The sequence below is a fragment of the Meles meles genome, chromosome 4 (assembly GCF_922984935.1).
Source record: "Meles meles chromosome 4, mMelMel3.1 paternal haplotype, whole genome shotgun sequence".
NCBI lineage: Eukaryota > Metazoa > Chordata > Mammalia > Carnivora > Mustelidae > Meles > Meles meles.
The window spans coordinates 77511827-77538794 of NC_060069.1; the positions used below are offsets into that span (position 1 = coordinate 77511827).

The window sequence follows — 26968 nt, forward strand, 5'->3', positions numbered from 1 at the left end:
AACACAAAACACCAAGAAACCTGTAAGAATAACAAAGAAGTGGGCTCTGATTTGGGGATGCTGGAATGGTTGAGATGCGTGAACAGTAATCATTATTCAAACCAGCTGCTCAAAAGCTCTCTGGGGAATTTCTGTGTTTCATAATATTTACAGTATTTAGAGAAAAGGGTATATAGCCTCTTCTGGGTTACAACCTCCTGCTGCGTACTTTATGAAAAAGACTGTATTTATATTTATATGTGTATAAATAAAAATCTGTCTAGGGGTCAGGTAAGAAGAGAGGAAGAATCAGGTTTATTTTATGGTTGTCCGAGGCAAGGAGAACGGAGAAGGCCGCAAACGTCTTCTCCACAACGTCAGATCAGGTTGTAATGTCTGAAAAAGGAAAGGTTTCCCCATTGTCTCTTACTAATGACAGCTCTGTACTCTCACAGCAGCCACACCAGCTCCCGGTCCTTCAATAACACTGAGCTGTATCAACTCCGATTCCAAAATATACCAGTGATTCGAGCTTAATTTGGTCAATGAAAACGTATTTTATAGGAAAGTATGATACCAGTAATAAGAGAAAATGAGTATTTTTTTTTGAAGATGACTACACTGAATATTTCTTAGAAATCTATTTCAAAAGTAGAGTAGATAATTCACTTTTCTCCTTTCCTTTTAAGCTTTCGCTGAAACTTTTCTAAGCAGGGAAAAATAACAAAGGTCATACAGTCTCAGTTCGAAAAGGCTGATTATGTGCGGATTAGCACATTTTGAAGAAAAAAATGGCGCTTCCTATATTTGCTGTATTTCAGTGTAAGTCAAATTTAATTAGTTGAGTTATGAAGCAATATCAAAAATTCTTTTGCTGTAGTATTCGCCATGAAATGTCTTTACGGGATTATTGTAAGGCTCACTTACATTTAACAGCTTGTCACTCTTTTAAAAAGTGCTTTGGAAGACAGCACCAATTAGAAAAATTCAGTGGGGTTGAAACCCAAAGGGCAACTCGGAGGCACTTAAACTCACAGGAGCTGCTCATACATGTCTTCCCAGAAGACCCTCATGTTACTTCAGAATATCTCACACAGTGTGGATGAAGTTAATTTTTACAGGTAAATGCACCTTCATACATAAATAGAACTCCATGGTTTTGCCAAAGGTCCCACTTCCTTGGGGCCGTCTTGTCTTAAAAATAAGCTTAGCTCTTCAGAATTAATTGCTTGGCCAATTAATTTTAAGTCCTCAGCCTCAGTTAAAATTGAGCACTGAGCTCTTTGGAGTCATACAGCCAAAAAAGATTTACCTGGTTCTGTTGACTTAATAATTCAGCATATGTACTCCGGTGCATTCTGGAGCACCACGTTAATGGACTTACAAGTTCTAACGTCCCTCAAGTCCTTTTGTAAGTAAGAGGTGAGGTATTTCCAGCTCAATGAAGAATTTTGGGGATTGTAATATATTAGAAAAAAATTAATTCTAATAGGGATGGTGAATGTGGGTTACAAAATTGCAACTGAACATTTCCTGAGGCTTTTCTCTTACATTATTACTGACAAGGGGGAAATGACGGTTAGTCTGTGCAGACTTTCCATTTACAGGGAGAAAGTGATATTTCTTAGAAACATTAAGTCTTGTCATTAGCCATCATCCTAAAGGGTACCCAAAAAGTCACTGTGTTCTCACAGAGGATGATCTCATCCCAGAACGTGGAGATGAAAACATCTGAAGAAACAGAATATAAATAATCTTCCTTATGGCGAGTCAACAAGCAGAGCTTGTTATGAGCTACTGTGGGATCCATGTGTTTCGACAGCTCTGTCTCCACCGGCGGTAGATGACTCAGTGACTTTCAGATTTGGTTCTGCCTGAAGAGTTTCGTGTGGGCTCTGGGGGGGATGTAGGGAGTGCTGGGGGGAGGCCCTCCCATGAGGGCCTGGGGAGGTGGGCTGAATGGGGAAGATGCAGAGCGGCCCTGAGGGGAAAAGACAGGGGGCCATTTTCTGGGCAGGGGTATCCCAAACTCTCTTCTTCCAGTCTTCCCGGACCACAGGAGGACAGTGTGGCTTTGTACACAGGGTTTCTGCACAGGATTTAATTTGAGGAGACACTTCTGCTATTAGAAATAATGAAAACCATTCCCCGGGAAGCCATCTGGCCCAAACCTTCATGAGACTTCAAGTTCAACATGGCACTTCGAACACAGGTATTTGCCTAGTTTCTCTTCTAAAATCCTGGTAAAATAATATTAAGGGAAGAAAGAAGGCATAAACCTCCAGGGGTGAAGAAAGTGGAAAAGGAGACAAGAGCACACAAGAGAGTGTGATGAAACGTTGGAAGATAAAATGCAGGTTGGTGAGAAGTATTTGACTTAACATTTCAGTTCGCTGGGTACATGTAGGGAAGACTGGTGGAGGAAGCACGTGGGTGTGCGCTGTAGAGTCCCCGGTATGCTCGGGTACGTCTGCAGGCCGGGGAGTGGGCGGGGGCTGCACCCAAAGAAAGACTGACGGAACAACCGAGAGGACTGCTCGGACCCTCTATCTGCCCTGTCTGCCTGTGGCCTGGCGGAACGAGGAAGTTTACTGCCTTGAGAAGTTGAACCAGAGGAGCTCGGAAATGGGACATACTCAGACACAGCTGAAGTAACAAACTGAGGGCCTTTTCTGACACCAAAGGAATAAACAACATTCTACATGTTGAACCTTCAACCACTTCCCTGCTAGAGTCTTAAAATACTGGCAGCCAGGCTTAAAACTCCTCAGGTTGAGGTTGGAGAGTCGTCTGTGGCAACTTAGAATCCAAAAGAAAAGAGCTTTACACACTTTTATTTGGAGGCACCCTAATGAAATAGTCGCATTTTAATCTAACCATTCTAAGGGGAAGTTCACCATTCCTTAATTCAGCAAATCTTTAGTGACGATGTATTAGGTACTAATTATTTTTATTATTTTAAAGGTTTATTTATTTATTTGCGAGAGCAAGAGAGTGCACGTGAGCAGGGGGATTGGGGAGAGGGAGAGAGAGAATCCGCAAGCAGACTCCCCACTAAGCATGGAGCCTGACACAGGGCTCGAATCCAGGACCCTGAAATCATGACCTGAGCCGAAATCAAGAGTCAGTTGCTTAACGGACGGAGCCACCCAGGCATCCCCTTATTAGGCATTATTCAATCCACAGTTATAGTGGAGAATAAAATATGGACTCTCTTGGAGTACTAGACAAAGAATGAATCAAAAAAAAGAAAAACTATATGTAATACAATATCAGGTAGTGATAAGGACCACAAAGAAAAGCAAATTAGGGTAAGAGGACAAGCGGGGTAAGAGGAGAGAAAATGATAGGTATGTTGGGTGTTTACTTTTTACTTGGGTGGTCAGGGAAGGTCTCTCAGAGGAAACAATGTATGTCACCAAGCCCCAACCGTGGAGTTCACTTACAGCATTTAGCATTTTACATTATAATTGCTGATGGGCAGAAATTGAAACAAACAAAAATAAACTCAGAAAAAACCATGGACAATGTAGAAATCAGAAGAAAACATTTTAAACAATATACCTATAATTAATACCCACTGTAAAATGAGAAAGCATCATTTCAAAAATTTTTGAAAACTTAAACAAAATGGGACAAATCCTTAGAAAAATACAACCCACCAGAAGTGATCTAAGAAGAAATAAGAAGCCTGTACAACCTTAACACCATCTAAAAACTGGAAGCAGTTAGAGAAAACACACAAAGAAAATAACAGGCCTGATTTATACAGGTGAGAAGTAGCATATTCTAATATTATGCAGACTTTTCTTAGACATTATGGAAGAAGGAATAGTAGCCAACTAATTTTTAAGCCAGCACTGCCCTGATATAAAAACAAGAAAAAAATACTGTAGGAAAAGAATACAGCAGACCATGTCACTCATGAATATAAGTGTAATAATCCTAAACAAAATATTATAAATAAAATTCATAGTGTCTGAAAAAATCCAACCAATTCTGCTTTATCTTAGGTATGCAAGGATTGTTTAATATTTTAAAAATCTATACCTGTAATTCATTAATACATTAGCAAGGTAATCATATAATGATCTCAACAGATGCCGAAGAAGCTTATGATAGTTACATACCTATTCATGGTGAAAATTCTTTATAAATTATGAATATAAGGGAACATAATTAACTCATAAAGAGAAACATTAAGGAAAACCTAAAATTAATATCATCCGAAATGAGGAAACACTAGAAGTACTCATTTAATATAAGAAATGAGCTAAAGATTCCAACTACTACCATTTTTTATCAGGGCCCTAACCATGTAATAAAAGAAAAAAACCAGATACATGAGGACTGGAAAGCAATAAGTAAAGGTGCTATTTTTCAGATGATAGTATTTAAAAATCCCAAATGATTACAGACAACTTTATTAGAAGTAACAGGAGGACAGACAAATAGTAGGAACACTATAACAAAGTGGGTGTATTTAAGACTGGTATAAAAATGAAGCTGCATTTCTGTTCACCAGCAGCAAAACAATGAGAATGCATTATCAAAGAGAACTTATAATTATACCAGAATGCCAAGTATCTAGAAATAAATAAAACAAAGGATGTATAATCTCTCTAAATGAGAAATTATGAACTTTATTTAGAGATATTCAATTACATCAAATAAAGGAGAGAAAGGCTGAGTTGATGGGTAGGATATACAATATTGTGGAAATGCATTCTTCCCTGGATTGATCTATAGATTCAGTACAATTCTAGTCAAAATCCCAAGAGAATACTTTGTTGAACTTGATTAGATGACTTAAAGTTGATATGGAGGAATACAAAAGCAAGAACAGGTAGCACACATCTGAAGAAAAAGAGGAGAGGGACTTGCCTGCCTGTCCAGATTTTAGGGCTTACTTTGAGGCTACAGTAATTAAGGCTGCATGGTGTTGGTGCAGGGATGGAAACACTAACCAATGAAACAGAATGTATTCCCACTTATGTTTCATATATACAGAAGTGGTCTGTCAGATCAGTGAGTAAAAGAGGGATTGTCTAATCAACAGGATGGAAAAAATGGTCATGTAAATGGAAAAAGATAAAGTCAGACATCGCCTCCATAACCATATCAAGAAACCAACACCTGATTGATTACGGACTTTAGGAAGTCACTTTCAACTCTTGGTAGGAAATCTAGGTTAATGTCTTTTGGATCTTGGGGTCAAAGATTTTCTGGACGAGATACAGAAAGCATGGACTATGAAAGCTTGCATAGAAGACATAGGGAGGAAGTGAAAAGACAGGCTGCAGCCTGGGAAGAGACTTCTGCAATACATACACCAGATTAAGGATGAGTATCACAATGAAAGGACGTTGATAAAACAATTTTAAAAAGCATAAAGAATCGGATAGAAATTTGGACGTAAGACTGAAACTGACATTTCACAGAAGGGGAAGCAAAGATGGCTAATAAACACAGTGAAATATTATTTAATACCTATTTAATTAACAAAAATGTGAGAAAGACTACGGATCCACAGGATTCCGGCAACCTTGCCGGTAGCAGGGTAACATGTCCGGCATTATCTTCCTGATGTGAACATTCACGTACTTTTCTCGTAGTTCTGTTCCTAGGTGTGCACCAAAGACAAGCACTTGCGCATGGACAGCAGGAGACATGGTCAAGAGTGTTTATGAGCAGCACTGCTTACAAGAGCAAAACAACTCTGAAATGACTCAGTGCCTACAGTCCAAAGAGGGGCTGAATGAAGTGTGACACACTCACACAGTGGAAGGTGATGCAGCAGCCAAAACCATGCCCCGGCAATGGGAAAAATGCGGCGGTCTTCATTGCAAGACAAACAATGATGCTTCTCAAGTAATCCGTTTATTACATGGTTCAGTGTAAAGAACTGACGATCTTACTAATGTAAACAATCGACCATTATTTGACAACAAATTATGAAATAATTATAAAGGGAGAATACGGGGAGTTACTGTGACATGTCTGTAAAAGATGTGAATCGCCATTTTCTATAGTTGGTAGTCCGTAAATGGTTATGTAAAGACTAAGAGAATAAGCATTCTACTTAGAGATGTATAGGTAAATTACCAGAAGAAACAGCGAAGGAGTTGAGAGTCATCATTTCTGGAGAGTGGGACGAGAGAGACAGACGGGACAGGGGACTGTAACTTGTATTTTGTGTTGTTATTATACATCTTGTAGTTATTGTTAATGCTATTTTCAGAGTCTTACGTGTGTGTGTGTGTGTGTGTGTGTGTGTGTATGACTTTGATTTTAAAAACAAAACCTCCCATTTGGGCCAGATGAATGTGACTTAGCTGAGCAGAGAGATGAGGCTTCTAGAAGAAGACCTTTTGGTGCCTTGGGGAATATTAGAGAAAAGCAATAGAGATCTATGTGGTCAAATACCCTCATCTTCCAAAGACTGAGGCATGGTACAACGAAACTGTTAAAGTCTCAAAATCAGAAACTGACTGGGGTTAATCCCCAGTTTGCTGGTACCCAGAGCTCCCCCTGCCACATCCTACTGGGAAGGGAAGGAGATGCTTTCCTTCGAAGGGAAGGCTGGCCTTCCAGCTCTGGAATGACACGTGAGAAAAGTGAGGGAATCCTAGGAGACACAGCTGGCACCCGGCCGAGGAGGAGACGCTGGGATTCCGCCACTTCTGTCCCCACGTATGAAGTCCCAGCGGTGACCCCTGTATGTGCATATATGAGAGCGTGTGTGTGCTTTCTGACTTTCGCTGATTCAGAGGAGTCTCTAAGGAAGAGACTGAAATACAAGGCTTACTGAAAGCCAGATAGAATAGATTTAAATAGACACTAAAGTGTCTAATTCTGGGCATCACAGGAAGGAGAGAGTGGAGATCTGTTGGTTGAATAAATGCATGAACGTTATCATGCGTCTCCTACCCCTGGCTTAACATGGTAAATATGAGCGTATTTTATATAGGGAGTGATTCATGTGCATATTAAAGTTTGGGAATCTCCAGCCTATAGCCTTGTTTTCTAGGTAAAATGATAATTTTAATATGTTTTAACTGGAATTAAAAGCTATGCAAATGATCAGTGGTTTCCTGAAATAAATTACAATAAATGAGCAATGATAATCTGAAATAAATTAAGATAAAGGAAAAATGCCTGGAGGACAGGTTAAGTACTGTAATAAACATCGAATGATCAAAGTGGGAATTGTATTTCTCAGTTACCAGTATTCATTTCAATCAAATGTGTCGGGGGTTGGGGATGCTTTGGGACTGCTTAATGGGAATTCTGGTGGTTTGCCACACTTCTCTCAGCATTAGCTGGCTTGATTAAGAGTGTGGCTTGATTCTCTCATCACAGTGCAAAATCAGAATTGTGCTTAGGGGAGAAAAACTGAAATATAGAAATATGACCTCAAGTGGCTGGGTGAAAACTAAAAAGCAAAAAGCAAACCCAACAAGTGGAGAGGGGGCTGTCTAGAATCCAAATAAAGGTGTAGTACTATGGGGGAAAAACACTCAAGGGTTTAAAAGATATCTTTTATTAAACGTATGGTCGGAATGCAAAATCCATTAGGGACATATCAGAAAATCAACTCAAAAGAACACTCACCGGGAGGAAAGGCTTGGCTTCCCACTTTTGCTACAGCTGGTATAAATTCCTGGGCCATCATCAAAGAAACTTCCAAGTGCCAACTTCTGTCGGATAGATTCTCTCTCATTTTTCTGTGCCTAAAATTTCAGGAAAATAAAAAGTGCTGATAAGCAGGCAGATACATCAGAACCACAGACTGTCCAATTGCTAAGTTTCTCAGAACCGCAACCTCAGAGGAAACAGCAAACCCAGAGTCCACGGCACAGGAGCACGTGAATTACCAAGGCCTGAAACACACCCAGTCTTTCCTGGCTTCACCTACGGAAGCAATTTCAGTCCTTCAGAGCCTTTCATGATCACGGTCTGGGAAATCGCCATGGTGGTACTAAAAGGTCGTCACCAGAAGAGAACTAGATTTTGGGGTGCTGCAATCTTTCTTCTTCCTACCTGCTAGACATGACAGCAGGTAAGAGAAGAGTCGTGGGGGACAAGCACTTTGCCCCAAATCAAATCACCTTTATGCCAAATGTGGCCTTTCCCTGGGTCTTGTCTTCTCTCTTCTGTATATCGTCCCCTCAGCCCACTTTCTCCATTGCAAAAATGTGAATTCATTCAGCCAACATGCACCAGGCCTCTAGGAGATGGCAGGTGTCACATTACGATGTGGAACCCAGCCCAGGCTGGAGGACCGCAGCCCCTGCCTGCACCTAGCTTACAGTCTTGGCAGTCTGTTCAGGAGTTCTCCTGATCTCACCGGGTTCACACCCTAACACAGGGCCTGGGATAGCGGGAGGATTCTAATTGGGCGCATCTGTTTCATATTTCGAAGGGAAGTCAGGTCGGTGTGCAGAGCAAAAGAATGTGGGAAACGACACTACTGTGATAATTTGGATATGTTTACAACACTTGGCTTCCCATAAAAGTCCCATAAAAACTCACCATGCTGAACTTTTATACCCTTTAAACAACAGGGGAGAAGATTAGAAATGGTTTCCTTAGTTAAAAATAAAACAACTACAAAAACAAACATAATGAGTTAGAAATCCTGGGGTGAGAACGAGAGCTTGGTTTTCTGTTCTGCGGGATGATGGAGGATGAGAGAAGCACCGTCGGATGTTTTGAGCTGAAGACGATGAGCATATGATCTTACCCAATGCAGCGCCTGCGACTGAGCGTGGCTAGGGAAGGCAGGATGGCCCTTGACTCTCCCCGAAGGAGGTTCCGGAGCCACAGCTGTGGCCACAGTACCCAGAAGTTACATGTGAAAGTTCTGAGCCATCATCTGAGCATCACAGTGTTAGCGGTGAAGCACAAAACCCTTTAGAAGGGTGGGCTCAAAGCGGCCTCTTTCCACTCCCAAGTGAAGGCAGTGTACTATAGGTTAAGGCTGCTGTAACGTGGTGGTTATTAACCACATGTGGCTATTTACATTTAGATTAAAAATTAATTAATTAAAGGTTCAACTCCTCAGTCACACTAGCTGCATGACATGAGGTCCGCAGCCCTAGGGGGCTAGTGGGATACCATAGTCAACAGAGCAGAATAAAATATATGACCGGGGGCACTTGGGTGGCTCAGTGGGTTGAGCCTCTGCCTTCAGCTCAGGTCATGGTCTCAGGGTCCTGGGATCAAGCCCCACATAGGGCTCTCTGCTCAGCGGGGAGCCTGCTTCCCTCCCTCTCTCTCTGCCTGCCTCTCTGCCTGCTTGTAATCTCTCTGTCAAATAAATAAATAAAATATTAAAAAAAATATATATATGACCACACAGGGCGGTTGAGATAGTGGTTCTCAGCAGCCGGCTTCCACAGTTTGCATCAGAATTTAAAATACACACTCCCATAGCGTCTTGGTCTTTTGGCTAAGGTCAAGTGTAAAATACACACCCCAGGCTCCACCAGTGGATATTTATTTTTTTAAATATTATTTATTTATTTGAAAGAGAGAGAGAGAGAATGAGAGCGAGCACCAGCAGGTAGAAGAGCAGAGGGAGAAGCAGACTCCCCGCTGAGCAGAGAGCCCAACGTGGGGCTCGATCCCAGGACCCTGGGATCATGACCCGAGCCGAAGGAAGACGCTTAACCAAATGAGCCACCCAGGCGTCCCAGCAGATGCTTGGTTTTAATCGGTTTGTGAACTTCTAGTTCAAGGACAGCTCATCTCTGCTCTCCTTTTCTCTAACATTTTTTAATTCTTGGAAACCATAGCATTCTTTCCACTCTCACACTTATTGATTGTATCTATTTATTTGGATAGCCCTCCATTTTGGCATGTACCAAAGGAGCTGTGTCATACTGAAGAACTACAGCGTGCGTGTGTGCGTGCGTGCGTGTGTGTGTGTGTGTGTGTGCGTGTGCATGTCTATGCGCAGGCCACAGAGTAGAAGGCCGCTTTACATAGTTATAGAGGTCATGTTGATATATCGTCTGCTGGGAGGGTACAGCCCCCAGAAAGCAACAAAGTAACTGTAAGGTTGGAAAGGGGAGCAAGGAGGGGTTTAGTTTGACTAATGTCTTACAGCTGCACTGCTGGAAACCTTAATTAAAGCGACCCACCCTCCCAAATATGCAGGCTGGTACTTGTGATGGTTCCGCCCAAACAGAACCATTTGGTATCATCTGACATCTTTACAAGTTCACTTCAAAATCCCAGTATCTGCCATGCAGATTTTGTGTAGTTAGTGGACCTATTTCTTACTTCACATAAAATACAAAAGAGATTTTCACCCAATAATCTCTGTAGTCAGAAAACTGTGGAGTGAAAAATAGAATCAGCAGGTAATATGAATGTTAATGACTAATGTTTGGCAATACACTGGTGTCCAACATTAGCACGGCAGAGGTTTTATTTGAAGAAAAAACCTATACCAGGTGGGAATGTGTGAATGCACTTTTGATTCCATATCTGCCTTTCCTGATTTACTTGGTACACTAGACCTATCAATCCTGGAGAAGGCCTTAAAACTATCACTGTTGATGTTAATTACAATTCTCTCTACTTGGCTATTTCATGACCAGCTTGAAGAGAACACTGCTTTATAATATGCAATCTCGCACACTTCCCTTCTCTCTTTCTCTGGATCCCACTGAACAAATCAAGAAAAGTGTAAATAATATATACATCACCCATAATCCCACCACTTAGACACAGATCACTGCTAACATTTTGGGTTTTGGAGCATAGTTCTTTTTAGCTTATTTTTTTTTTCTTTTTATAAAATTGAGAAATATTGTTCATTCATTTTGAAAATTTCCCTCATATCATTTAATATTCTTTAAAACAAAATTTTTAATGGTTGTACATCATTTCGTCCTATGGAGTTACCTTCTTTTGTTAGTCATATGGGTTGTAATCAATGAAAAATAACACAGAAGTTAGCATTTTTACATAAATCCCTGCCCACGTGTCTGATTATTTCCTCAGGATAAGTTCCTAGAAGTGGAATTACCAGATCAACTGAGTGTGACCATTTATCGAGGCTCTTGATACATTTTGTCACATTGCTCTAGAGAAAAGCTGTTCCAATTTACATGCCCACCAACAACATAAGAGGGTGTGGCTTTCACTATATCCTAGCTAACGCTGAGTATTTTCACTGAAAAAGAAAATATTGTTTTTAATTTGATGGGCAAAATGGTATTCTTTTAATGTTAATTTCCTTGATTACCAGTGATAGTAAATATTTAGATTTTTTTAGTTACTTGCTTTTCTCTGAATTACTTCTAGCATTGCTTATTTTTCTATAAGGATCTGATGTTTTGAAATTTTTATATTAAGCATTTTAGTCCCTTTGAGTTTAAATCCAAGTGTTAATGTAGTTAAGTCAACAGCTTGCTTTCTTTGAAGTGTCGTTGATGGCTTTGTGCTTGGAAATCCCTTCCCAGTCCAGAGGTAAAATATCTCACTGCATATTGGGAGAAAAATGAGGAAATTTATGGAAATTGCTTAGCAGCAGTGGTAGTAATGTAAATGTGTGACAAATGGTAGTTATTATGGTTAATCCTCCAATAATTCCTGCTTTGAAGATGAGGGATTGGAGGGTGAAGGAAGGTCACCCTCCTGTTAGACAGAAGACCAAGGATTCAAGTTCATCTTTCTTGTGCCAGATCTTTCTGCCCTTCCACACTGATGAGTGAGGTGTCCAGGCAAATAATGGTGGGCACCACGTTGGAGATACGATGTGGGACTTATGCGTTATGGCTATACTTCTTTCCAGAAAGGGGTGTGAGGTGCTTCAGAAAAGCAGAAAACATACACACCAAGGCGCAATCATAACCGCAAATATCTACAAAAACGAATACCTTCTCGTCAGAGCCACTCTCCTTGATACCACTGCTTAATACTCCTTTTGGAACAAATGCCATTCCTAAGATTTCAAGGAACTGTGATTCAACTGACTAGTAGAACAGTTTTTCTCTTAAAATTCAACAATTGGAATTATTTCCCTTTCAGTTGTCCACATGTATGTGTGGGAGGTACTTAGGGGGGAGATAGTTTCAAGATTCTTTTGTTCTCTATGGAATTATATCTGCAGGGCGATGATGTCCTCCCACCTCCTGAAGGTCAAATGTGCCCCAGTGTGAGGAACAGGGAAGTGTACAGGAAAAGGAAGAGGCTGACTCAAAACTACACTGTAGGCTGTGCTCATGGCATATGCAGCCATGTCCACTCCTAAAACGGCCTTGGGAACTACCTTCTTAAAACAAAAGGAAAATATGGACAATGCATAACTGCTCGCAAAAAGCAAAAGGGCAACTGAGGAATAGTGGCTTGTCACTGTGAGACAGAAAGCCTATTCAAGACCAAGAGGAGAGTAAAAATGTACTTAGAAATTCACCATTGTCCAGCCATAGGCAGTGAGTTTTTGTCCTTGCCTGTTGCCGAATTCCCTACTGCCATCCCCTGGGCCTGGGCAGATAAGACTCACAATGGCTTCTGAGGGCACCATGTGAACCACGATCTCAGAACATAGACCACTGAGCACTTTCAGACCCTAAAGGCCAATGCTCAGTCCTTCCCACTGTGCCACTGCTCGCTGCCTTTCCCCAAGCTTGATAAGAACAAAGAGGGGTGTTTGGTAAAAGAAAGAAAAAGCAAAATGTTCTGCTTGAGTCTATATAGTCCCTCTGCAAATGTGGTATGTCCTCAAGTCCTTTCCACACTTTCTTCAGGACGGGGCAGTGCCTGTCCCTTACACATGGATCCCATTTCTAAGTCCACTCTTCTGGCCTTGCCTATTGTCTCCCATCTCTGAAGCGGGGTGTGTGTGTGTGTGTGTGTGTGTGTGTGTGTGTGTGTGAAGGGCACCTAGACTTTTCATATGCTAACCTGCACATAAATTTGTAAATGGAAGACTGGGTGTATCCTGGGCATTTCTAAAAGTTATTTGACACACTGCATTTTTGTGGGGGTAGCTGTGGGCCACCAGGCCCCTCAGGAACACGCTTTGGGAAATAACATCCTAGACCTAACACAGCTGGTGCTCATGACACTGCAAACAGCTGCTTCCTTCTGCCTCCTGCACAGATGATGAAACCCACGTAGCCGGAAAGGGCCTGATGAAAAGGAAGGAGTTCCTTAAGCTCGCCAAAGGAAGAAGACATTTAAAGAAGTTTGGTCTAGAAAATCAGAGGACCCAACTGATGTGAACAGCACAGCAGTTTGTGGGAATAAAGGCAGATGGGAGCTTGGGAGTGGCCATGATCTTGATCTGGCCGGGATGGATTCAGCTGTGGGGCTAAGAGAATGAAAACTGTTTCCCCCAAATTTCTTGTCTTCCATCTTTTCCCTGGATTGATCTTCCCCTCCCCCCCAGTTCCACTTGTTTCTTACTTTTACTTGTTCACCAGGGGAACAGAAATAATCTTTTATTATTGGATGTGCCTTTTTTTTTTTTTAAAGATTTTATTTGGGATAGAGAGAGAAAGAGAGCACACAAATGGGGAGGAGGGACAAGAGAGAGAGAAGCAGACTCCCTGCTAAGCGGAGAGCCTGATTTGGGGTTTGACCCCAGGACCCTGAGATCATGACCTGAGCTGAGGCTTAACCCACTGAGCTACCCAGGCACCCCTGGATGCGTTTGTTTGGTAATGCTAACCTTCTCAGCACTCAATTCACTTCTAATTCTGGAAGATCCCCCTCCTGGCATCCTCCTTTCTGCACTGCTCATCTGCTGCCTGGTCAGAACTTCTCACACTTCGGGGTGCATGTGAATCACCGTCAAGGAAAAATTCCTAAGAATAGGGGTGGGGAGCTGCATTATTCCAGAAGCTGATGAATACCCTGGTCCCTCATGGCCCATAAAGAAAGCCAGGCTGTTGCTGGAACACCAGTATGACACATGGAGAACTGCAGAGGCAGGCACACGTACACAGTGGCCCTCTCTCTGTCATAAATATCTTGAAACTGGTAGTTCTCAAACTTGATTATGCATGAGAATCAGCTGGAGGGCTTGTAAAGACACAGACTATTTTTCTCATTCAGAAGGTCTGGGGTGCAGCTGAGAAAACACATTTTTTAACACGTTCCCAGATGCTGCTGGTTCAGATACTTTGAGAGCCCTGGCTGTAAGCAATTGAACAGATCAAGTAGCTAGATGGAACACAGAGTGGGTTTTTTTCTAACTGTGTACACGTCCATGTTCCATGTTCGTGCGGATGGACAGACTCTGGATCCAGGTGGATTTCATCTGCAGCTGCCTGGCCTTGCCAAGGCCTTGCCAGGATGCCTGTTTTGAAGCAATTAATACACCGCTCGCTTCAGTGCAATCTATTGCCTAGTGATATCGGCATCATCACCATTAGCAGCATCCACCAGGGAATGGGAATGGGATTCTGGAGCTCCCTGAGGAAAAGCGCTCTTCCTTTAGGAAAATAGAAGCCACTCTTCTTTCTCCCCTCAGCTTGTAAGGAAGACAGCTTTACTCTAACGTTTACAGGGAGCATTCCAATGCGGAGGAGTCAGAGCCTTTTAAACATTGGGAACCAGAAGTATAGCACTTACTCGTTCATTAGGCAAATTGTATTAATTTTCTTAAGAACAAAACAAAAAGCAAAAAGAAAACCCAAGTATACTGATACTAGTTATTTTCCTATTGAAACAACCATGGGTTTGCTGAAAGATCAAAATATGAAAACGTCCTTCTAGACGAAAACAAACTGTACACCTTTGGATGTGAAGTGCACAAATTTACTGTGCAGGGTTTTTCAAGTTTTCGCATCTTATTTTATTGATACCCTGGGAAAAGCTTTCCAATTATTAGTGGAAACAGAGTTTAAATAATCTGGTATCTTTCCACTGTATCACTGAATGGATACTTTCTGGACGTTTTCTTTTCCATTTGTATTTCTGATGTTTTCCATTTCAGACACTTACACTAATCAGTCCAGAAAGGTTTCCTGAAATGCTGTTGAAATCTCTCATCTTTGCATCCTTGTGCTGATGTGCCTAAACAAGTCCTCTGGACTAGATGTCAGGCTGGGCTGTTGGGCCATATTGAGGCCTGGGTTCTGCTTGCTCAGCATCAAGACTTCTGGGAGAGCTGGCCCTGGAGACCTAAAGTCCAGGACAGACACCCAAGGGGAACGCTGTAGGGCCCAGGGTCTTCTGACGCCTATTTCCGAGAACTGCCGGACATTAAGAGTGTGGTGATGCCAGTCCAGAGCATAGAGATCTTTGTTGACCGTTAGCTGACCCTGAGGATGGTTTTGCCCATTGACTGCATTCCTTCTCCTGCTACAGGGAGGCGACAGAAACAGGAGCCCGTGGACACAAGGACTGTTGTGCAGGGTCCCAAACAGTCTCTGAATACTCTTATTGTTAAGGACCAGAGCAAAGGTACCTAACACCTGGGGCTGAGGTTTAGTAGCCAATTACCGGCCGAATGGGAACTCTGGTGAAGGTAACGGAGCCCCAGGTGCAATCCGCAAAGTTGACTAGGTAGTAGAAGTGTTTCAACATAAACCCTGAGGGGATACGGTTGGAAACTAAAGTTTTCCTCCCCTGTGAGTGGCGTATTCCAAACAGGAACTGCTGGGAGCATCTTGTTTTTGTTTTTTTTAAGACTTTAGTCATTTATCTGAGAGAGAGCACATGTGCGCACGAGCAGGAGGAGAGGCAGCAGAAACAGCCTTCTTGCTAAGCAGAGAGCCCTATGTGGGGCTCGATCCCAGGACTCTGGGATCATGACCTGAGCAGAAGGCAGACGCTTAACCTACTGAGCCACCCAGGCGCCTCTGCTGGGAGTATCCTGAGCTCTTTCTGGTTCTCACATGACGGGCTACTGAGACTACTTTTCTAACACAGGGCAGTGTTGCCTGGGAACTCTTTCTAGCAGATGACATTTTAGAAGTGTCTAAAACCACCACTGTCATTCAGTATCACAGTGAAATCACAACAGTTCAAAACACCCACTGCATGGTTATGAAATAGCCCAACCTCCATCACCTTCCAGAAAGCTGACGTCCTCAATTTCCCATGTCGGCGTGGACTTAGGATCTGGGAGAATTGATCCCAGATACGACCAGAAAGGAGGCAGGGAGTTCAGGGGACTTGGGGTCAAGAAGACCCAAGTTAACTTCCTGACTCTGACGCTTACGGATGCAAATTATAGAAAGGCTTTAAGCCTCAGTTTCTTTTTCTGAAAGAAGGAATAGTAATACTTATCTTACGGGTTGTTATAAGGAGTAAATGAAGTACTATACAGAAAGGACCTGGCACAGTGCCCAGCCCAGAGAGAAACTTATTCAACAATAGCTGTTGTTAACATTAAAGGGTGGGGGTGGGGTAAGCTGGTGAAAAGAGTGCAGAAATGGATAAAAGAGAGGCAGAACTGCCCAGAACCGGCAAATCTATGAAGACAGAAAGTAGGTTAATGGTTGTGAGGGAGGAGGGAAACTAGGAGTAACTGCTAATGGGCACAGGGTTTCTTTTTGGGGGTGATGAAAATGTTCTGGAGGGTGCCTGGGTGGCTCAATTGGTTAAGTGACTGCCTTTGGCTCAGGTCATGATCCCGGAGTCCCGGGAGCAAGTCTTGCGTCAGGCTCCCAGCTCCACGGGGAGTCTGCTTCTCCCTCTGACCTTCTCCCTTCTCATGCTCTCACTGTCTCTTTCTCAAATGGATAAATAAAATCTTAAAAAAAATATTCTGGAATTAGTGGTTTGCACAAGCTTAGAAGTATACTAAAAACCAACAAAACGTACACTATGGAATTGTGAATTTTGTGGCATATGAATTATATCTCAAAAAATACCCCCCCACACACATACACAGGTAACTCACACGCTACATATCTGGAAAATCTAGTTACCTGGAACAACCCATTCCTGACCAGGCTGGCTAACGGAGGTGTGCCAGCAGGGTGATAGGATGGGAAGAACCCTGAACTAGGAGCCAGGAGGCTTCATATTTATAGCATCTGAGACCAACCAGGCCGATTCCTCCCTTGAAAGAAGGGAGACCGTGGCCCAGAAAGCTGAAAAGATTGTCCCCAGGTGGCCGAGGTGAGGCTAGACTCCAGGGTTCAGTAACTCAACAGAGTCCCTCAAGCGTATTCAGCCCTTACAGGCAGGAAGACGTGAGGGTTAATGGAGGTCGACGGCTGCTTTTCCTCAGTAATTGTGTGGGGAGGGCAGAGCTCTTGTCTGGAATGGCAGCTGGCATTCTGTGTTCCTGTTTATTGCAGTTTATCTCAAGCAGTCATTTCCATTCACCTTTTAAAAAAAACATGAGGCGCAGCTGTGGCTTCACTTTAAATATTGTTCCTTCCAGCCTTTTAATTTTTTCACGGGCTCCTCCCTAATCTTTCACCATAATTGGATGCACAACACCAGAGACAGCACCTCAGAGAAACAAAGCGAGCAAGCCGGCTTTTCCATCCTCTGACCACACACGGCTGTCCGGCAGCTCCTTCCCCTGCAAGGAGCAGCCTGGGAACAGATCTGCGTCCTGTGTTTGCTCTGCTCTGGACCAAGTGGCGGCCAGCCTTCTGCAGGATTCTATGTTAAATTCTCCTCATTTCCTTTCTCAGTCTCCCTCAGTGTAAGCTGGATCTTGCTGGGGTCCTGAGACGGCAGAGGAGGCACGTTTCCCAGGTCCACACTGGATCTGAACGTTCTTCTGGGCAGCGTCAATCCCATGTCAGCTTATTTGTTGGTGTGTCTCCCCACGTGGACGGTAAGCTCCTCGAGGCAAAGCCTGGTCTCCCTTCTGCGAGCCTGGCCCCATGCACAAAGCCAGGGTCACGGAGGGGCTCTCAGAAGTGATGGCTGAGGAATGAGGACGTGGGTCCCATGCTGCATGCCACCATGGTCCTGAGGACAATCAGCTGTGTGGGTCTTTACTGGAAGGTCAGAGGTTGTTCAGAGCAAAGCAGGACAATAATGGATTGAACAGGGGCTCCTGGGTGGCTCAGTGGGTTAAAGCCTCTGCCTTCGGCTCAGGTCATGATCTCAGGGTCCTGGGATCGAGCCCCGCATCGGGCTCTCTTCTCAGCAGGGAGCCTGCCTCCCCACCTCTCTCTGCCTGCCTCTCTGCCTACTTGTGATCTCTGTCTGCCAAATAAATAAATAAAATCTTTAAAAAAAAATAATGGATTGAACATACACACCTGAGATTTGGCCACAGTGCGGGCTTTCCTCCCTATATACTAAGATCTGTTTTACTACTACGACTGAATAAACCAGAGGTCCTTAATGAAACATCTCTCTTACCATCAGGACCTTCCCCCGAGGAATAGGAACAGATGTATACTCTTTTCCTTACTTCGCCGAGGTGGAATCTAATTTTAGTCATCGGAAAGTGACCTTTCCCCCAAAGGCTGTTTGCCTGACTTTAAAACAACCTTGTAAAATAATCCCTAGACACATGTGGCATTTATTAGTGTGACTGGTATAGGAAATTATATTGTACCTAGGCAGGGGCAAACCAATCTTCCGACTGTTTTTGACAACGGACCTCAAAGTGACAGGAGGTAAAAGAAGAAATTATTAAAACTTTTATATTTATAAACATTTTATTTTAAAAATTATCTATTTGTGTATAGGTTTTATGTACACAAAATATATATTTACAGTAGTGTGTATGTATAATTAATGAATAGGAGATATATATATATCAGAGGTCTGGGTTCAAAAACATTTTACTGATGGATCCAAGGTCAAAAAAGCCTGCAGACCACTGCTTTATGTCATTTAATTGAATTTTCTACTTAGTCAACTGAACAGCAAAAACATTAGAGAGAAAAATGTAGATAAGATGTGAATTAGGAAAAATGATATTTTTATATTAGGTTCTCTAATTCTTTTTATTTTAAAGAAAGCACATGTTGCCCTGATTCACCAGAAGTTCATGATAAAATTAACAATTTTTTTTTAAAGCATAATGAAGCCTTCAGAATAACTAACACATACATGAGTTTGAAAGTCTTTGGCTTAGGAAAAGTAGTTAAAAAGCTGAAATGACAAGAGAATGGGTCTCATGTTAAGAAAATACAAGCTGATCTGTGTATCCTACACATCTAGTAGGTTTCATCTCGTGGTCCTTCGGCACTCCTCTGCTAGATACTGTTTCTCCTGAAATCACAGGTGGCATTCTCCTGCCTTAGCTAGATAAGGCACTACACAATGCAGCTCTGTTTTTTGTTGCCGGCGATGTTTTAAAGCCGCTTGAGCCTCACATGTTTGTCATTTTGGTCAGTGCTGTATCAGGTTGCCGGCATATCATCGCTTGCTCATTCCAGGCATGTGCGCTCTCTCAGTTTCCAAGGAGGGAAAAACGACAGTGGCCATTACTGCCAGTAAGAAGTCATTACTGCAGTAGCCACGGGATGTCTTTCATTTTTCCTAAGTGCAAACTGTCCTGTGCTTTTCTACCTGAGAAACGGTTTGAGTGTGACTCGTCCTTTGGCACTGGAAACAGAGGCGGGCTGAGAATTGTGTGCTTGTCTTCAGGGCCGGGTAAGTGACCCACTCTGATGGCTGAGTGTCCTATGCCTCTTTTGCATATGCGCTTCTGGCAGGAGGGGACAGCTGAGAGGTGTCAGTTTCAGTATTCAGCACACTTATCACCTTGGGCCCTCGTTCCCTTCTTGGGGAGCGCAAGGGAAGAAAAATGTGTAGGATAACATGGCAGGTTATTTAAACCTCTTTTACACACGTAAGTTTTGGGTTCTGGAGAAACGAGCATCAACTATTGTGAACTGCTCTAAGAGATAAAGTACATACTTAAAACATCCCCTGCACTCAAACACAACTTAGTGCATAAGATACAGAATGCCATATGTTACGTTATTATACTTAAGAAACTATCATGATAGAACTTTCTATATCTTATTCTGGGGGAAAAATGTTAATGACATATTTGATCAAACTGAAAATTGAGCAGCTAGTTTTGCTGCTCAAGGAGGTGGTGTTACCTAGTATTTACCTCTGAAGGAAAAGAGGTCTTATTTTCCAGGTCGATGATGGAAGAACCCTTATTCTTCACACTGTGACATGTTGTGACCTACACTTGACTTGTGGAAAATAATAAGGGGGTAAGGAGGTAGTGTGGTTTAGCCTTCTGTGGACAGACAAGCATATACTTGTAGTTTAATTTTATGACCTCACCCATATAACTAAAGCTATTTTTACTTGGGCCTGTTATTTCCGACAATTACCAGATAAAACATTCCAAAAATATATTTACTGTCTTTCAACAGAAAAGGCTAACAAAGTAGTAGCAGACACTACATCAATTTTTCAAAACCCCACCCTTCTCTTGGTAAAACTGTATTTTTCATTGTTATAAAAAAGTCACTTAAAAGACAAATTAAACATTCTAATAATTATTTACTGTGGGTAAACTATCAAATACGTCAAAAATTTTTTAAAATTATTTTTACATAAAAAGACTGCCTAGCAACTAAATGCATGATAAGAGTTTTTTCCACTCCAGAATAACAACATGTATATTCCAGTTACTGTTATAATCTATTAATGAATGCAAGCTGGGAAAAGCAGAAAGAAGAGCCCTCCCAACTTAATGCTTCTACTTCTGTGCATTTCGCTTTCCTGAATATATTATGGCAATGGCTACTGAGTGTGGAATTTGGCCACTCCTCAAGGGTGTTCTTTCTCCCAGTTAGAAAAATGGTCCGATTGTTTACAAACAAAAGAGCTCCCCCGCCTTACCTTTTTATAATTCCCCTCCATATCCAATGGGGATTCTTGACCGATGATGTCATCCATTCCATCACTGTCCAAATTCATCCTTTAACTCTTGAGAATTTCACTTAAGTGATAACCTCCCATGAATTCTACTAGGCTTCTGTGCCAACTGCCCAGTACCCTGGTTACTGCTCATGCTGACGTGGAGAGCCAGCTAAGAGCCTGTGCCTAGTGGTTGTGCATATCCTTGCCCCTGCTCTGGCCCACGGACACCGCCCTGCCCGGCCTCCCTGCTCTGTCCTGAGCTCTGGCACGGGGGCAGCTGCTGTTTCTGAGGTTCGCTCTGCCTCGACAATGTGTTGAATGTCCAGCCTTCCCACCGTCTACTCTCCCCTTCCCCTGAGGGATCCTGCCTAGATTCCGCTCCACAGCACCTTTCCTCCTCCTCCCAATCAAGGGAAAGCGGATTCAACGCCCCCACTCCTCAGTTCAGGGCTGTGTGTGGATTGGAGCCCTGCGAGGAAACCAACCACCTTATTCTGACCCAGGGCAGTGTGAGGGATAAAAATAGACGCAAAACCCAGCCTCCCAGACTTCAGTAGTGACTTAAAAGCCGGGTATCCCATGACAAAATGAAAACAGTATAATTTAAAGGCTAACCTGAAGACCCATGTTTGCTCCCCACCCCCGTTTGTCCTATAAACAATCATTTTAAAATCAGATGTGAAAATCTCATCTTCTGGTAGTGGCCCAGCACAAGGATAAAATTTATTTCCAACTCAGAGAAGGAGCCCTCTGCTTCAGGATCAGCGCTTTGTTCTATCCATATAGGCAAGAGAAAAAGATCCATCAACTTTTCTTTAAAATCCAGTCAGTGGGGGGAAAAAAACCCTCCAGCCACTGGCGGGTTTTTTCACAAAAGAGAACGCTTCCTTTCTGCTGCTCTCTTTACCCTTTTCCCATGGCTTTTGGTTTTTTACTGGCTTTACATACAGAGAAGGAAAAGGCCCGCAGCTGGAGGATGTTTTCTCTTAACAGACAAACAGAAGTGCAAACACGAGCACACACTCATCATTATCAAATTACTACTACCATAAGCTAAAGATACACACACTAGTTATTTTTTAAAAATGTTACTGTGTGCAGGAGAAAACGGGCCAAAGAAGAATTCAAAGGCCAAGCCCCCATTTAACAAACCATCTTATACTCTGACACGCTTGGACAGAAAGCAGCAAATGTCCTACTCAATACATTTTCCAATAGGAATTCCTGACCAAGCTCAGTGCTGTTAAGACCAGAGCTCTAAAGCAAAAATGCCGTTCAAGATGGCCTTGACACGCTCACATTCAGTCGTCTCCTTCTCTCCGTGAGTTAAAAAACAAAACAAAACAAAAAAGCATTTCAATTTGTGGAAGGCATTTGTGGCATAAATGTGTCTTTATCCGGTTCACTGCAGTCCTCCGTCCATAAGGCAAATACTGTCCTGCGCTGTCCCTGACTCAAATCCAAATCCTGCCTTTCCCCCACCCTCATCTCCCAGCTCTGTTCCCGAGAGAATGGGGCGATGACAAGTTGCTATCACAGAAGCCAGACTTGCATCTGGGCAGGGCTTCTTCCCAGTAATGATCTCCCTCATCTTACTCTCCTCCAGACCCCAGGGCCCCCACTCTACACAAGGGTCCTACTACGTGCATGCACGATGCCTTCCCGGCCTGGGAGGCAACGCTGGCCACCAAGAGTGGCCCCACCGTGGATTTCCCATCATGGAAGAATTCTCCAAAGCTAAGACTTTGGGTCAAAATGTTTTACTTTTTTACTATCAAATCCTGCCAAAGGAGGTTAGTGAAGGAAGCAGCTCTTATTATCTGACATATGTTAACATAGTAACAATAGCCGCCCTTTGTGGAGGGATCCCTGTGGGCCATGCACTTCACAGGTGCCTCTTAACTTATGTCTTTAGTCCTCATGGTAACCCTCTGGAGTAAATATTATTATCAACTGCACGGTGAGGTTCGGGAACTTGCCCAAGGCGAGGCAGCGGGCCAATGATCAGGCCAGAATTGAGACCTAGCGCCTCCGCTGCTGGGGCTCACAATCTACATGCGCAAGCTAGACCACCACCCACTGGTTGCCTCAGTAAGAAACAGCCGCACACAATACAATAATCTCATACATCAGGGCTTAGTACAGAGAGAATTCTGGCAGCACACAGAATCTCATGGACGGAAACGTACATCTGGAACATCCAGCATCGATCACTGCTATCCCCTGACGATTAGGCTTCAAGAAATGAAATAAAACCTCCTTCACTGATGGTCATGACCTAACACGCTGGAGAGTGAATTTTCTTTTCTCGTCAGCCACGGTGTTTTTAGTGCCCTGTGGCTTCTTTCCAACAGCTGTTATGGTTGCAATCTTCTTCTCTAAAGGGGCAGGGATTTTGGCTGTTCCGTCTTGCTTTCCCCACAGCGTCTAGACAATGTCTTACACACGTTAGGTGGCCAGTGAAGGCTGTTGAATAAATACATGAAGAGAGGAGAAATGTACATGTGACTCAGAGTGTTGCCTCTAAATGCTCCACAGTAGGAAACAATAATAGTTGATATTAGTGCTTTTCAACTGAACTCTTCTGTGGAAATCATGTATGTTCAGAAGGTAAAAATGGGTCTGGATGGGTTGAAGGGGAGGCGCTACCACGATTTTCAGGAATTTCAATCTCTTACCTAGGTTGGCATCCTACTCCACCTATCTATGATCAAGATTTGGGGCGCCTGGGTGGCTCAGGGGGTTAAGCCACTGCCTTCGGCTCAGGTCATGGTCTCAGGGTCCTGGGATCGAGCCCCACGTCAGGCTCTCTGCTCCGCAGGGAGCCTGCTTCCTCCTCTCTCTCTGCCTGCCTCTCTGCCTAGTTGTGATTTCTCTCTGTTAAATAAATAAAATATTAAAAAAAAAAAAGATTTAACACGGGTGAAATCATAAACATCTAGAGATTTACAAGACTGAGTAAAATACACAAAACTGTAAGCCTAATTGCTAACATCTTTTTATTTTAATTTTAACTGGGTGGGTTTATATATATAGCTAAAATGACTGAACTCTCACTATTAACTATATATATTCAAATTAATATATATATACTAATAATATATTGACCACATACATATATATATGTATACACACATACACTATTAATAGATCATCTCTTGGAGAAGGGCACCTCAAAATCCAAGACAGAAATTCCCAGCAACAAGGATTAATACTAAGAAAGTACTAAAGACCATTCCCTTCTTCTAACCCCAATGCCTTTTATTGTCATAAGTGGTTCTCTAATAAGTACTACAAAGGGACAAGTGATAGAACATCTCCCCAAAACACGAATGCAAGAGCTTGTAGAGCGGTGCCCAGTGGAGAATTTCCTTTGTTCCTCCACCTAAAGGAGTGCTCAGCACATAAACAGGTTCATAGCTTAGACCCTTTCCAGAAGGAGCTATATACCACTGTTATCTGAATGGCTTGTGCCACCTTGAGATATCTAATATCTAACATCTCAAGATGGCACAAGGGGACTGATCTCTGATGTTTTCAAGAGTTTTGCTATTCCAAGTGTGTCCTTCTGACAACAGCATTTGTATCACTGGGAGCTTACTGGAAATGCAAGCCCTCAGGCCCCACCCTAGACTTACTGAATCAGAAATTTCATTTTTAAGAGAGTCTAAGAATTTTGAATGCTCCTTATGTTTCAGAAGCACAGCTTTAGACCTTGGGAAAAAATTCATTATAAGCTATTATCCTTCTATTTCAAACCGTACAGCCAGGAATGGCGGCAAGACCCTGACTTTAGCTGCTTGGGATCAATGCTGTAATTGATTTCACTTCCAAGAGGTCCAAATGAGTAGAGAAAGGGGGAAAACAAACAAAAGACCCCCTCGGAAGACTTGAGCTGACTATAATGTTTGGTGGTTTTGCAGTAGCTATGCAAACAAAGGGAGAACAGCTCCTCATGTCCTTCCTATAGATAATTTGCTCTGGTTCTTTCCTCTACTGCTGACCTCTCTAAAACGAACCATGCTGACACAGCATGGGCCCAGATGCTACCACTGTCCTTTGGAAAATGTACACATAGCCCCTCATAGTCCCTGAGCTTGACAGGGCCTCTTCTTACCCCTGCCCTGAAATTTAGGGACTAGAACGGAGAGCTCCAGTTTCCTGTCAAGACCATAATCTGAACTGTGAGACGCACTGGTCATGTGAGCTAATGCTTTTAAAATGATCATTACCGGCCAGTGGTGAAAATGATTGACTCTGAAAACACTGACCGCATTACTGGGAAATCACTTACGCATTGTCAAAAGATTTTCCTGTTCATAGATGGAAACTGTAGTTCGTCCTGATTAACCCTTCAGCAGTCACTCCTTCCCTTCAGGCTTAGCATTCAAATTCCATGTGCTATACAAATTGATGGCTGATTTATAATCTCTTTCCAAATAAACCATTTTTTTTTTCTTCTGTGCAAAGTTTACCTAAATTTGCTTTGCTTTTCCATTCAGGTAGCTAGATAACCTAGTAAAACATGCAGGCAATTTAATTAATTAATTAATTAACTATAGAGAGAGAGCACGTGTGCAAATGGGAGGAGGGGCAGAGGGAGAGGGAGAACGTAGAGCCCAAACTGGGGCTCAGTCTCACGACTCTGAGATCATGACCTGAGCCAAAATCAAGAGTGAGACGCTTAACAGACTGAGCCACATGCGCCCACACGGGCAATTTTTCCCCCCACAGGCAATTTTTAAATAGACTTTCTAGTGCAGGCTAAAAAAATTAAAATAATGGCACTGGGAGAGTAGGGTGGAGGGCGTGAAAGTGTTGGCAATAGACAGAGAACCAGATGTTTACCCATATCAAAAAGATTGAAGACCCCAGATGTAAATCTTCCTGCCCAGCTGGACATCTGAGGATCAGAAACACAACTGCGGTCACTTTGACGGCTGCAGCACCGCTTCCAAGTGGGACCGGTACTAATGCCCTCAGTACGTTTCTCTGTGTTCCCAGCACTCTTGCCCATTAATGGGTCACTTATGTCAACTGCCACAACCTCTCTGATGTTTGCTTCTGAATTCAAGTGCTTTTGTCCAAGTACTCACTATTTCAGGAAGCTAGGTCATTCCTGATGCTTCTATATACTGCATGGGGAGTAGCATCAAGATTTCAAATTTTTCCTTAGTGTAGAGGACATAAATAAATAATAGGTCTACCGCCACAACACCCTGAATGCAGCTGATCTCATCTGATCTCAGAAGCTAAGCAGGGTAGGGCTTGGTTGGTACCTGGATGGGAGACTACTTGGGAATACTGGATGCTGCAGGCTTGGGGCACCTGGGTGGCTCAGTGGGTTGGGTTTCTGCCTTCAGCTCAGGTCATGGTCCCAGGGTCCTGGGATCGAGCCCCACATTTGGCTCCTTGCTCACTGGGGAGTATGCTTCTCCCTCTCCCTCTGTGTGTTCTCTCTCTCTCTCTCTCTCAAATAAATAAATAAATAAATAAATCTCTAAAAAAATAAATAATAGGATATGGCTCTTTTGGGATATGTCTCTCTTAACGTTGAACGTCTGCATGTGAAATTGTGATTAGTTACGAAGATTGTGTGTATGTGTGTGTGTGTGTGTATGTGTATGCGTGTGAATGTGGGGTCTCTACTCTCCAGAAATCATCCATGCACTGGTATTTACCATAGAGATATTCCTATTTCCTTGCCATCCCTCATCGTACCCCCTTTCCAAGAGTAAATACCAGATCTTCATCTTGTAAATGTGTTGCATATTTATTTCTTAAAATTACTTGATGTCTGAATCATGATGTTTGAAGCCCCAAGTGCTACTTTAAATAGGAATGATGTGTTGTACTAAATTTCTATTTCAGATCAGGCCCATAATGAAACCCTGTTGAAACAATTTTTTTTTTTTCATCTGCACACTACCACTGTTTTCCTTTTGTGGTAAAACATATAAATTAGATTTTCAGATATCTTGGCTAAAAAACAGATGAATTTACATCCAGAATTATTTTCTTAATTAAATTAAAGTGATATATATGTTACCTCCTCCTCAGAAAAATACAATTATACATCAACCAGGCAAAATAATGAAGATGAAGTATTCCTCAACACTATTGCCTATGGGAAACATTTTTTCCAATTAAAAAAACTATAGACTAAGACAGAACATTGTTTCATTGAAATTATATTTAAAATCCT

The 26968-nt window shown here is 42.6% G+C and overlaps 1 protein-coding gene and 1 pseudogene across 4 annotated transcripts in view; one reads left to right on the forward strand and one right to left on the reverse strand.

Moving 5' to 3' along the window:
- The window catches only part of SCHIP1 (schwannomin interacting protein 1), a 126153-nt gene that overhangs the window by 20115 nt on the left and 79070 nt on the right, over positions 1–26968 (reverse strand). For 3 of the 4 annotated variants that reach the window (XM_046003260.1, XM_046003259.1, XM_046003262.1), the window contains one exon: positions 7594–7712. In XM_046003260.1, the coding sequence (XP_045859216.1) occupies positions 7594–7712 (119 nt within the window). Of the gene's footprint in view, positions 1–7593; positions 7713–20742; positions 20868–26968 lie in introns of those variants that run through there. The other variant, XM_046003261.1, reaches the window with a different exon arrangement.
- LOC123940959 lies at positions 25965–26083 on the forward strand (annotated as a pseudogene).